Source organism: Tachypleus tridentatus, chromosome 4 (genome assembly GCF_004210375.1).
Source record: "Tachypleus tridentatus isolate NWPU-2018 chromosome 4, ASM421037v1, whole genome shotgun sequence".
NCBI classification, from domain to species: domain Eukaryota; kingdom Metazoa; phylum Arthropoda; class Merostomata; order Xiphosura; family Limulidae; genus Tachypleus; species Tachypleus tridentatus.
This window is the reverse complement of record NC_134828.1, coordinates 80,460,551-80,474,780: the sequence shown is the minus strand read 5'-3', so window position 1 is coordinate 80,474,780 and position 14,230 is coordinate 80,460,551. Positions and strand designations below refer to the sequence as shown.

Here is a 14,230-nt window from a genome sequence, read left to right as displayed (position 1 = left end):
TATTTCTATAAGCGTTTGATAAAATTGTTTGGTGGCCCTAATAAATCTTTGATGATGTCCATAGAACCTGCTTTATTATAGAAATAGGTGAATGTTTAATATAACACGTACTTTTCAGTTTGACAGCTTTAAGTGTATTTGTATTACATTTGAACAACAATGATCTTATTTCTTATAGGATATGCAAACGTTTCGGCCATAACTATAGCTACCACATAACGTTAAAACTGATACACGATTAAAATCATTTTCAAAATATGGACTCTACAAGGAAAATTTATGTGAATTTTGTCAAAGGTTTTTTCCTAACGCGCTGAAAAAACTACAGGTATTTGTTGAACTGGTTCCAGACAAGAGGTTAAAAAAATGGCAACTAAAACTATGTTCCTTCAGAAGTTAACTTAAATACAAGTACTTACAAAATACAAGGTGACACAAAACATTTGAAATACGTTATTCAATTCTATACTCTGCAAATAAAAGTATCTAATCTAGTTTTGGTTAGATTACGAAATTAGACGCTGTTTAGTGTTTAGTAACGTTTGAAAAATAAAATACTACAAACAGGAAGTGATTCATCTATAGCAGAAAAATAAAGAGGGAAAAAGTTGAATACATATATATGTTAAACAACTAATAGTGAAGAAAGAAGGCTATCTTTGACGGAGACATTTATTTGGTAATTTTATAACGACAGAAACAAGCTTAGTTTACTTAAAATTACATTTAAAATGAAAGAGCATAAAATAAATGGCTACCTACGAGAATCTTAAAACAAAATATTAATTGCGTATAATATCTAACATAATAACTCCCAAAATCCACATCATAACCGAGCGCAATTCCGACCTATATTACATCAAATTATGTTATATTCCATTAAGTGGTAATTTAACCAGTTAGGTTAATAGAAGCTCGCAGAATTTAACAATTAAAATTCATATCTGGTCACAAAATACATTTTATTTATCTAATACAAGCTAATTGTGATTGATATTGGCACTTAAAGAAGAGTCATGAGGTTTAGAAACTTAAAGAACTGAAACATTTTATTAGATTTACAGAATTACATTTACAGAAGACCTGGAAAAGTCCTTTCTTCAGTTGTAACTGTTTAGTTATATTCCTATAATATCTCAGTATTGTTAAAATTGAGATTAAGTATCTATATATTCAAAAATGTTACAAAAATACACAGGCTTTCACAGGGTGTCCTAACTTTTTCACATGACTGTATGTCGGTTTTTTTTCTTTCACTCCAACACAAAGTCGTTTTGTTATATTTACCGTCCTTTATAGAATAAATGATGATATAGTTTAAATTCTGAAATAAGTTCACATCAAATATGGACAGAATAATATCCTTTCTTAGTCATACATCTTTAAAGTTTATTAAAATTTTAAACATAAGTTGAGGTTTAATTCTGTCATCAGGCTCATGTGGAATAAAAATATCGAAAAAATCAGTTTAGGTCCTTCAAGGCATGATGGACTGACTCTCAATCTGTGGGTTACGGAATTGAAAACCCGTCCACAAACATGTTTGTCTTATCACTCGTTGGACGGTCAATCTCAATATTCGTTTATAAAAAGCAGCATACAAATTAACGGTGGGTTACATTGACTGAATGTTTTTCCACTGGATAATTACTTCAAAATTAGGGAGGATACCCCTCGAGTAGCTTTTCGTGAAATTCAACAAACAATGAAGACATCAGTTTATTGTAACTCAGGACAAACGTATCATGAGATCGTAAATACAAATGTTTAAATATAGTTTACTTTAAGTTATAATGTCTTATTTATCTCAAAAAACACACAGCAAACTTTCTTCTTTTTCTTTTTATATATACTATGTAATTTCAATTTTCTAGTTGGAAACTTCTTAACATTTTTAATATATTTTGCTGTAAAAGACACAAACGTCTTCTCCAAGAAACTCAACCACAAATTTCACTTATAAGTAAAAGCTATCCTACTTTCTCTTTTGTCAAATAAAGTATTTATTTGTTGCAATTTAATAAAGTTTGCAATATTCTTTAGATTAGCCTTTCGGTAACAAAATAGTTCACCACCTTTATGATCAACCAATACTCCATCTTCTGTATTCTTTCATCACTAAAGTTTTATTAGTTAATCTTCATACTTTGTATTTTACTTTTCATTCAAATTGCAATAAACAGCTTCTCCGTTTTTTTTTTCTGCATATTAGGTTTATGAATCTCCCGTTAACAAAAAGATCAGATAACTGTTCTAATTTTTTTTATATATCACAGCTTACCTCAATAGAGGCGAAACTATTGTGCCGTCGAGCAGGATTTAGTAGCTGATTTTGATTTTCGATTTTTCCATACTGTTTCTCTTTCTGCTCTATGTAATATATCTGTGATCAGGTAAAACTTCTGGCAGAGAGGAGGAAATCTTAGCTGCTACGTATGGCAATTGGCATGATTCTTTCACTGTAAATTGTACACCAGCATATTTTTAGGCAAACAAAAAAAACAGTATGACTGATGAGTTTGTTAAAAGATTTCCTAGCAAGTCTATATAACACTACTTGGGCATTATTAGAGACATTGCATCTTTAGCTTCAGATGTATTGTAAGGAGTAAGATCTGTAGTGGTAACCTTAACAAATTTACTGGAGTTGAAGAAATCTGAAGTGGTAGCTGTAATGGCTCTGCCATCGAATGATCCTCCATGTGTGCCAATCACAACTGATGAGAAACTACAATAGATGACATCACTCATGCAAATATCATAAAGTGACTCTGTTCAACCCAAATGGCTGCCACCTAAACAGTACAAGTACAATGGCCTGATGATGTAGAAAACAATACTTATAGAAAGAGAAGAGGAGAGCATAGGTAAAAGAATTAGTTGGTCCAACTATAAAAGGTTTTGTCACTGATGTCTTAAATGTCCCTTTTCTGTGCTTTCACAAGAGTCTGTACGTACACAAAATTGGTAAATCGCAAGCCCCAAGTTCAAAGAACGAGTACAAATATTATCAAATTATTTTATTTAAAGTAGTGAACATAAAGTATTCTGACTACTAGTCTGGGAAAGAACAATTGTCCGTCTGCTCCTTCAGGTGTAATAGATGTCTACAGGACTGACATGTCTCAGTATACTCGTTTGAAAACATAGAGACGAGATGTAGAAATTTTAGTTGATGCAGGTAAAAGTGTAAATCTCTAGTTGATATTGTTGTCTAAACCACTATTGATTTAAATATTAAATGTTTAGGAATTAATATTATGCACTTTAGCTCAAGAGTTAGTATTTATGCTAAGATTTGCAACAAAGGTTATCTGTGAGTATGGCTTCAGGACCAGGAATATATAGCTTTTTGATAAAACATTAAACGTTGAAGAACACATGTAGAGTAGTAATGAATGACATTGGTACACACATATGATTCTATTATAGTTCTGTCTAATGCATAATTGATATTTAAGATATTCCGTGAATACAATTTTAAATTGCACTACCACCTAACAGTATCGCTGAATGGCGCTTGAGAAACACAGCTTTTTTTGAAAAACAATAATAGTTGTTAAAACATTTATAACTCCAAAAGAAAGATGTATTCTGGTTTCAATTTATGGTTGTAGTGAACAAACAGTACACATTGCTGCTGAAATAATTATTGATGTGATACAGAAAGAAGTAGCGACTGCAACTAACAGTGCAGCTAGTAGTATTCAGCTGCTACAAACAACATACACAGTTGACAATGAATCTGATGTAGACGGATTAAGACTTTGTAGTTTATCTTAGTTCAAATCAAAAGTAAAATCTATGAGAGTTAGTTACAGAATATTTCTGGCTGGGAAGAAAACATTTCTCAGTAATATATAAACACTAAAACATATAAATCCTTTAAAGCATTTGCCAAGAATGTGACCAGTTTGGAGATAGACTAAATCCTTCAGACAAAACCTAGTCATCACTTAGACTCTTTAGAGTGGACTTCAGAGGGGTGAAAGTGGGTTATGTTAAAGGTATTTTCACTGTCACACACTGCAAAATGTCTGTGTGTACTGGAATGATACCATTAGTTTAGTTCATTACATCGTCCTTGCAGTTATTGGAAAATAAAGTCGCGAATGCTTCCAGCACTTGACAAAACCTATATGAGTTTTAGGAATTATGTCTCGTATATTACAGCAAGCAGATCTGTTTTGTGAGTCTTAAACCCTCATAAAAATTGACATAGCAGCATAGGGCAGTGACTTAGCAGCATCAAACGCTATGGATTTATACAAACTTCAGAAATCAGTTGTTAGCCACATTATGTCCTGATAATGTATGAGGTCCTGATAATACATAGCCCACACTATCACCCTTAATCTGCTTGTTCGGTTAAATTTATGGTTAAAATACAACCATAAATGCATGCTTTTTAAATTTTTGAGCTCAAATCAAACTAAATATGATGATTATCTGCAAAGGAAGTACAAGAATTTGCTTCTCCTACAGTTAAGCCTAACATGGCCTTATTAATATTCAAGTGAAAAGTTATACTCCCAGTTGATCTAATGTATGACTAATCATAAGACAGAAATTGTCAGAACGTCTACAAGAAAATGTGGAGCTCTGAGACTCCTCATTAGTTGATGAACATAAATTCACACATTAACGGATAAGGAAAACATGGGGTATGTTTAGGAGTTTGATACGTCTCGAATCTTGGAACTGTTTAAACGTATCCCAATACGCTACCATTAGGCTAGATCTCATTCTTGGATAAATCGGTGTTTTGTGAATCATTTTTCTTTTTCTTTAACCTATTAGCGTCCCCTGATGGGATAGCTGTATATTTACTGACTTACATCGTTAAAATCTGGGGTTCGATTCCACACATTAGACGCAGCAAATAGCTAGCTCATTGTAGGTTTGCTCTAAACAAACAAACAAGTAATCTCTCAATAAACTTTTACATAGTCTCGATTTAATTACGTGAATTCATTTATCAACTGTAAGTAGTAAATAATAAGTCAATTTTTGGTAAAATTTACTAGAAAAGCAATAAATTTAACAAATTATTCAATATTTTTCACGAAAGTTGTTTTATGTTATAGAAAGTGTAATTAAAGAGTTCGCATCGATATAGCATGGAAATGATAGGCGTCGTCAGCACATAACCATTTAGAATGTTATTCAAAATGGATTGATTAAATATACGACAAACGTGTTTTTAAACATATTGTATGTTATTAAAGCTTCAATTTTTACTTCGATGTCCTCTTCTTTCCGTTTCCCGATGGGACAGTGGTGATTCTTCAGATTTACAAGGATCTAATCAGGGATTCGATTCTCTATCTTTCAGTTGTAAAATATGCAACTGAAAGATTGCTTGTTTGTTTTTTGAATTTCGCGCAAAGCTACTCAAGGGCTATTATCTGCGCTAGTCATCCCTAATTTAGCAGTATAAGATTAGGGGGAAAGCAGCTTGACATCACAAGCTACTGTTGGGCTACTCTTTTACCAATAAATAGTGGGATTGACCGTCACATTATAACACCCACAAGGCAAAAGGGCAAGCATGTTTAATACGACAGGGATTCGAACCCATGACCCTCAGATTAAAAATTGAGCGCCCTAACCACCTGACCATGCTAGGCCCTTGCAGGTGTTCAGAACTGACGTTGGAAGCATATTTATATTTTACGTATTATTTATTTTCTTGAGGTTATTATATATGTAGACCATAGTAAACACTTCTATTATTGACGCTTGGTATCTTCTAACCCAGTGGTTCCCAACCTTTTTATGCCCCGCACCCTTAAAAAAATTTAATTTGTTCTTGCATTCCTCACAGTAATTATTTATTTAAAAATAAAGGTAAAGGTGGCCAAAACAAATGCTATCTCGCACCCCCTAGAACGCAAACTCGCACCCCTGGTTGGGAATCACGGTTCTAACCCTATATCAGTGATTATTGAAACTCTTCCGTTTTAAACAAATCGTGATTCTCAATACGATAAACTTAACAATCACTATAGAAACTTCAGTACATGAAAATATTCAGGAAATAAACAAATAATTTATATAAAAGTTCCTTTAAGAAATTTATATAAAATTCAGAAAGACAACAAGAAAGGAAGAAAGTGGAAAATAAAATGGGAAATTTACATAAATAATAAAACATAACAAAGCATTCTGGGTTAGTGCATATCAAATGCTTATATAAATGAGCAACAATTGATCAATTCATAGTGACAACCCCCGCTATTACAGCGTTAAGTCTACGGATTTAAAACGCTAAAATCATGCGTTCGATTCCCATCGGTGGGCTCAGCAGATAGCTTGCTGTAGCTTTATTAAAAGAAAAACGCACATTCACAGTGATGGGGAAAAAAACACACCCAAAAACATATATTATGAAAACAAATTCGTAAAGATACGGTAAAGGCCTTGAAATTACCCGTTATCCACTCACTTGTGTGACGGTTTGGTTTTTGGAATTTCGCACAAAGCTACTCAAGGGCTATCTGTGCTAGCCGTCCCTAATTTAGCAGTGTAAGACTAGAGGGAAGGCAGCTCTAGTCATCACCACCCACCGCCAACTCTTGGGCTACTCTTTTTAACAACGAATAGTGGGATTGACCGTCACATTATAATGCCCCCACGGCTTGGAGGGCAAGGCTTGGCAAGCGACCCTCAGATTACATAGCGCGCGCCTTTACGCGCTAGGCCATGCCAGGCCTTTCTTGTGTGACTGTTTGTTTGTTTGTTTGTTTTGAATTTCGACTACTCGAGGGCTATCTGCTAGCCGTCCCTAATTTAGCAGTGTAAGACTAGAGGGAAGGCAGCTAGTCATCACCACCCACCGCCAACTCTTGACTACCTTTTACAACGAATAGTGGGATTGACACATTATACACCCCACGGCTGCGAGCCGCGACGCGGGCGCGAACCCGCGACCCTCGGATTACGAGTCGCACGCCTTAGGCCATGCCAGGCCTTTCTTGTGTGACAATCTACCCTCTATATGCGTAAAATATATGCGTATTTTATAACGCACTTAAGTTATTATGTTTGTTTATTTTGCACAATATAACGAACTAAATAAATTTGTGTATATAACTTGATTGTAATGTCGAGTTAGTTGCAAAATAGTTAAGGTTAAATTTTTGATTTTCAATTTAGTAAAAAACGATTTAGCGTGTTGAGTATATAGTAAGGTAAAAGACACTGCTTTTTAAATGTTCGTCTTGCTTCATGTTTATACCACACAATTTATACTCTTTTTTTTTTTTTGACCAGTCAAGGATTATTTGTATGATTCCCTCTTTTGTTGTAGTTCGTCGTGAATATTATATTAAATATACTGCACAAAGAAAAGTAAGGTATTAAAAAAAGTTAGCAAAACAGCTGAAAGCCTAAAGTCAACATCTCGGTATTAAATCTTGAAATTGGTCGTTTGGTTAGTTACAGGCATATATATATAATTTGACTGTGATTTTATCTCGATATCTTGTGATGTTACTTTAAACCTACATAGTATATAGACAAATCATGGTAATTATAAATTGGCTTTATTTTTCAAATCATAAAATATAAATTATTTCAAGACGCAAACATCAGTTTTCCCGAAATCATAAACTTACTAAGTGGCTGTATAAATATATATATAAAACTTCTTCTCCTGCCAAAAAATACAAATAAATTTAAAAAATGCTAAACAATAATCATTATTTTATTTTTCTTTGTTCATGGGCAAGGTTACCAGCTGCTTTCTTTGCTTGGCCAATCATAGCTACCTCGCACGTGGTGCCCCATTTCTAGTCTCGCTCACCGTGTTAGGTTTTGTTGCCACGCCCAGTTTTAGAGCCTCGGGTTGAAGAAATCTTGGTCGTTGCTGCAATGTGTCGTACAATATACAAAGAGTGGCCGTACCGTAGTAGTTGAGGTTTCTATGATTTTATCTAGTAAATGACGCAAGGTTACACTGTTGTATAGGTTTTTGCTGAAAATCATAGCCCACAACGAATTAAAACGTATAAAGTTTATTGCTGATTTTATACGTAAATATTAAAAAGCACATAGGATAACTTTCGATTTCAGGGAAGGTTTTTAGCACCGTTAGGTTTACGAAATATATTTATTATTGCGCCTAGCCACCATCATTAAAATTTATTTTAGAAGTAGGTATGACATATGAAAGGCTGTGAAAATTATCGTCAGAGCAATGGAGTTCAACAATTCTTTATGTTCTGATAAACTAATTAGTTTAGCTGCTGAAGGTTTAGTGGCAATGTCGAACTCAAAGCCACGTTGTGATTCTGATACCAGATGGTCCACAGAGCTGGAACAATATTGTGTCAAAGCAACGCGGGAAAAAGACAAGGGAAACCAGCAGGCTACAGCCAACATGGAAACAAACAATGAAATATATTTACAGAATACTAACAGTGAGTATAAATCACATTCTTACGCTTTATCCAAAGAAGAGTTTAATGAACCTTTTAACATGATTGCTCAGATTTTAACCGATTTAACTCAACTTAAGAAAAACTCAAATTCCGTTGTGAATCGAAAAAGTCCAGCCCTTGATGTAACACCCATTATAACATCTTCAGTCACAGAAAGTTCAGTAACACGACCTGATGAACATTTGAAGAAAAAACAATCCTATTGTGGTAAAAGGGTAGAAGAAAGAACGAAGTCTTGTAGTAAAACTAAAAGTCTAGCAAAGACTTTAAGTGATCATTGCATGTCTAAAACTAATAAAAAATACTTCACTGTGATCGATGAAAATGTTGATTCATCTGTTTCACCTTCAGATATTTTACTCCCTGTGCAAAGTAGAGGAATAGAAGAAAATTGTGTGAAGATATCTTCTAAACGAGTGAAACAAAAAGTTGGTAGAAGCTTGGAAAATCAAAATGGTACCAGCTCATCAAAGAAGACGCTGTTTGTTTGTTCATTTGTGGGGTGTACAAAAACATACGGTAAAAGTTCTCACCTGAAAAATCACCTTCGTACACATACAGGTAAATATAAATTTTATATATATACGTGTTTATAAACTGGATATTTACATGTGAACAAAATTGGCGGTTAATACTAAGTACTTTTTATCCCAAATGTAATCAGAAGTAAGGATATTAATATAGGTTATTGGAGTGTAGTAATAGTATTACTATAGTACGTTTATTAGGTTGATAAATTTCAGGTTTTAAACTTTAAGACTATCTTTAGTCATGTTTATCAAAGATCTATAGTTTTATAAACAATTATTGATCTATTTCTTTATCGTTTGTTTCATGCATTCTAAAAAAATCATTCTAGATATGTAAACCTTTTTCATAATTCAAATTATTTTAAACTAAAAAAACCAAAATAGATTTCAACTTTGGGCTGATGGTAAGGACATGGAAGGAAATTATTCATATACTTTTTTTAGGGAGAGACTCAACAGTTAAGTATATTCAAATATATTATGTAGAATAGTTGCATAAACAATCTCTAGAGTTGTCCAAAATACCCTACCCTCCCCAAGAAATGTTGTCTGAACATATAAAAGTGGTTTGTGGTTCTCTCTAACCTGTAGACTATGCTTTGTTTTTGAATTCTGTTGCTTGATTTGTATTTCAACATTCTTTCATGTCACAAACAGTGGGTCAACTGGAAAACAAGGAGGATTGCTCACTGGTTGCTAAAGTTTTGAATGTAGAAGAGCTTAGTGGTAGAAACTAAAATGTATTGCTTTTGTCCTGCAAGGTGGTAGTAGTTATATTAGTGATAGAATTTGGTGATTAACTTGATTAATCTGTCACCTAAGAGCATTGATTATATCAGTTAGTACAATGTTAAGTATTTGAAATTCAAAATTGTGATTTAAACCAGTTAATGTCATAAAAGTAACCACAAAATTAGTTTGATTTGTAATTATTCCAACTATTAATTTGAAATGTTATGGTTAATTATTATTTGTTTTTGATTAATTAATGCATGTCTGTCTTAATTGATTAGTGTCATAATTCATGAAAATAACCAGCTAACAGAATTACGGTTTCCATTTATTTCTGTCTTGGATTATTCCAACTATACAAGTTTTATGTAAACATTGAGCTTGATGACTCAGTTATCAGATTCCACTAATTGTCCAGCTGTGACTGATAATAACTTGTATGATAAGTTACTAACCATGTTCAAAGAGTTGCCAAGTTGCTTTAGGGCTGTTAGAATAAAAATTAAGTTTATTTTTCTTCAAAAGTTCTTTCATGTCTATAAATTCCTTACATTTCCCATACCTTTCTTTAATTTTTTTCACTTATACCCTTAATGGACCAATCTTGTCCTTTCACTTGTCATCACCTTTTTTTTGTTATAAGAAACGTGTCTAGCTTGAATTTTGAAAAGTTTCTATAGTTGTACAGTACCCAGATTTAATTCAGTTGTCCATCTCATAATAAGGTTTATAGCATACATTTTAAAATATGTGACCCAAATGTTGTTATTCCCAATCTCTATGCATTTATTTAAAGATCGATTTAAGCTTTTAATATCATGTAATGTAGTAACATGATTTTAACTTTGACTTGTGTAGATTATTATTTTATTGTTCATCCTGATTAATAAGAAATACTATATTATATTGGAAGTTTCTGTTACATATAAAAAATATTGCAAATTTAGTAACTTAAATTTGACACATCATTATTGTAAAAATAAAACAATAAAGACTTCCTAGTATAATTTTTTTGTTCATTCTCTATTGGTTTCTATTTTTGTAAGATGGAGATTTAATTATCAACAGTTTTATTTTATAAAATAACTTTATTACTGTAATGTTTTTTTTTTTTTACTTTAAATCAACAATACTTAGATAATTTCAAAATACTCTAATTTTGCTTTGGTTAAGCATGCATTTGCTTAGTAAATTAAGTTGTTGCTTCTTTTGATTGATTACAAAGAGTTTTAAATAACTGTGTAGTTATAGGTACAACACTTAAGTCTTTAGTACTTTCATAAACTTGTGTATAAGAAAGTAAAACAATTTTTGAATTCAAAGTGGAATAATGTCTGGAAAAGTATATATTGTATTGTCATTAACAAGTTAATATTTTTGGGTCTAAATATTCAACAATCCACAAACTTAACAGTTTTGAGATATCTAGTATCTCTTGTACCAATGTTCATATGCATGATATTTGGATGTGAAATACTGCTATTGTTATATCAGAAATTAAGTATTTTAATACAGTATGTTGGAGACTTGATATTACTGTGAGAAAGATTTTTAGAAAGCACTAGCCAGTTACCCATAGTGTCAGTGAATTAATTCCATGTATGACATGTTCATAATGTCATACCTGCACCCTGGGAATGGAGAAAAAATTCTTTGTGATGGGAAACAGAGGCAAACTGGAAAAATTGTGACCTATTGCAAATCTACATGCACACAGGATAAACATTTTGTGAACATGGGGGTTACACATTGTGTAATAAAAGTTTTCCAGTATCATAGAAGCAAAAAGTCCATTATAGTATGATATGCTTATAAAACTAAATTTTTTGAAAGGTTAGTAGAAACTTTGAGATTCAATCTACTTGCTATTATCTTTGATATCCACAGCAGGATTTAACTCATTTTTTATATATAAAGCCACTCCTTCATAAAGCTGGCCAATAAGTGGACTTTGCTAATCTAATAAATGTTGGGTTGAGGCTTATTTATCAATTACAATTATCTGATTGATTATTTTCATAAGATGGCCAAAAAAAGTAATCCATTATTCTCATTTAAGATCTAAAAATATATAACAATGCTGAAAACCTAGTTTCAACAACTGCAGTAGGCAAATCACAGATGGTTTGTTTATTAGCTTTCTGCTTAATAAGGAAAAAAATAATGGCAAAATTATAATTACTTGGATGGTAGGAATCTTGTATTCATTGCAGGTTGTGGTGTCTGTCCAAACATTCAGCTGTCTTCCATTTGTAAAGCTCAGTGTTCGCTTTTTAAATGATAGGAATACAAGCATGAATAATTTTGATGCCAAATTGTATTTCACAAGCAGGATTTCTACACTAAATTGTTAGGAACTATTAACTCAGTAATTCACATTGCAAAATGTGGTGTAATTTAGGAAGGAAAAATGTAAACTTACCATATGTTATTTTTGAGCAGTTCTTTAGTTATGGCTTACAAATCCAGCATGGTTAGATGGTTAGGGTGCTTCACTCACAACTTGAGGTTCAAGGGTTCTAATGTCATGGTAAATCCCACTATTCATTGATAAAAGAGCAGCTCAAGAGGTGGCAGTGAGTGGTGATGAGTAGCTGCCTTCTCTTGTCTTGTATTGCAAAAGTAGGGATGGCTAGTGCAGATAGCCCTCGTGTAGTTTTGTTCAAACTTCAAAAGAACCATTTTTAACAATTACTTTTCAAGGTAAGTCACACAGATCATTGGCTCTGAGTGGAACCAAGAGTGCAATACAGTTAACCTTTTAAAGTCCATGAAATAAATTAACTTTTATTTTTGCATCTTTAGGGGAAGGTACTTTTTCTAGTCACACTAATTGTGATTAATTAATTATTTTTGTGAGACTAGTTCATGTAATTGCTCATAGATAATTGATTGACTGATTGTATCATCTAGCTCTACTCCTCCTTTAGTATTCTGTGCCTATTAACTTTTATGAAACGTGTCGTTGGTCAAAAACAATGTAATCTCGATTGGTGAATTGCATTCAAAATTGAATTACTATTTTAGGAATTAATGTCATTAAGTTTGGAATCAACTTGAAGATTATAGTTCAAATAATGTTAATATTACACATGTTTTAATTCTTTATTTAGAAGTAAATATTAAAAGAATATGCCTAAATATAGATATTAGTGAGAAACTTGGTATGTAAAATGCAGCAGTTTAAAATTAGATGTTTGTGATGTCAGAATGGTTTTGTGTAGCTCCAATTACCAATATTGATGAGCTGGAATACGAAATAAGAATCTTGTATCTCTGTTTTGCTGAGATATGGCTTGCATACTGAATTAAATATTGGTCCTGTTCACCTCTTTCCATTTTTGAATCCCGTACATACACTTCAGTATGTAACTTGAATAACCAATCAACAGCTTGTAGTATCCCCTTGTTAGTTTTCTTAGCCATTTTAATCTGTGAAAAGGCTACCATCTTATTTCAAAACGATTTCAAGAAGATATGTTGTGTCTGTATCTGCTTGAGTTTCATATTTTTAAACATAAATACAGCTTAATTACTGAAATTATTAAATAGTGGAATTATATAGTAAAATTATAGTTATTTACATAAAAAAAAATTGATATACTCCACATGAAATTTTAAAAGGCTTAGCAACCTATGTATAGCAGCAACTGAGTTCAAAGGTCATAGCTAGAAGAGATAATTGTGTGCTTTACTTCTTTATTATTTAATATCTTAAGAAAAAGAGGTTTGGTAACTTTTTCTAAATAGTAATAATTTGCATACATATGTAATGTATAATAATTGAAATGTGAGTGTATATTACAAACATACTAGTCCAATAAAACACAGCCAAGAGTGGAGAGACTAAAGGCCAGTTTTATATTATTGGATATGTTAATCGTATGAGACTTAAACTATTTTGTCTAAATATTTGTATTTTCATGTTATAATATGTAGTTATTATTGCATGAGAAAAAAAGCATAATTTATATTTATTTCCTTTTTCTTTTTTGTAGTGGTTGTAAGGTTGGTTAATTGACAGACCCATCATAGGTTATAGAAAATAATAAAACAGTCTTACTGAAAACAAACATTTGAAATGTATTTAGGAGGTTTTAGATTACTTAAATATTTGATTTTTTGGATGAAGAAGAAATTTTTAATCATAACGTGAAATCATTTTGCTTTCAGATTACTAACAAAACACACACTGTTTTCACAAACAAATTTTTGGCAAATATTTTATTGCAAAATCTGCTTTTTTGTTTATCAAAATATTATAATCTTTACTAAAAGTCTACCAAATTCTGTGAAAATACACATCCTGTATCAAAAGCTGTAGTACAAGTACTTAACATCTGCTAATGTGTAGATGAACTTGTATGTTATACCAAGCCTTTTGTGAAAGGGTTCACCAAGTTTTAGTTATACCCATTATGTCAAGATCCTCTTTTCTAACTAGTGCTATAAATGTATCTGCTTTATTTCTTAATTTGGCATTACACTAGTAACAATTCAACCCACCCTCAAAATTACTTTGCA

At 32.1% G+C, this 14,230-nt stretch overlaps 1 protein-coding gene across 7 annotated transcripts in view; it reads left to right on the top strand.

Moving 5' to 3' along the window:
• Window positions 1-7,794: 7,794 nt before the first annotated feature.
• The window catches only part of LOC143249527 (uncharacterized), a 48,490-nt gene continuing 42,054 nt past the window's right edge, over window positions 7,795-14,230 (top strand). For 2 of the 7 annotated variants that reach the window (XM_076499531.1, XM_076499530.1), the window contains exon 1: window positions 7,798-9,005. In XM_076499531.1, coding sequence (XP_076355646.1) covers window positions 8,201-9,005 — 805 coding nt within the window. In that variant the 5' untranslated portion in view covers window positions 7,798-8,200. Of the gene's footprint in view, window positions 9,006-14,230 lie in introns of all 7 variants that reach the window. The other 5 variants (XM_076499532.1, XM_076499533.1, XM_076499528.1 and 2 more) reach the window with 5 other exon arrangements.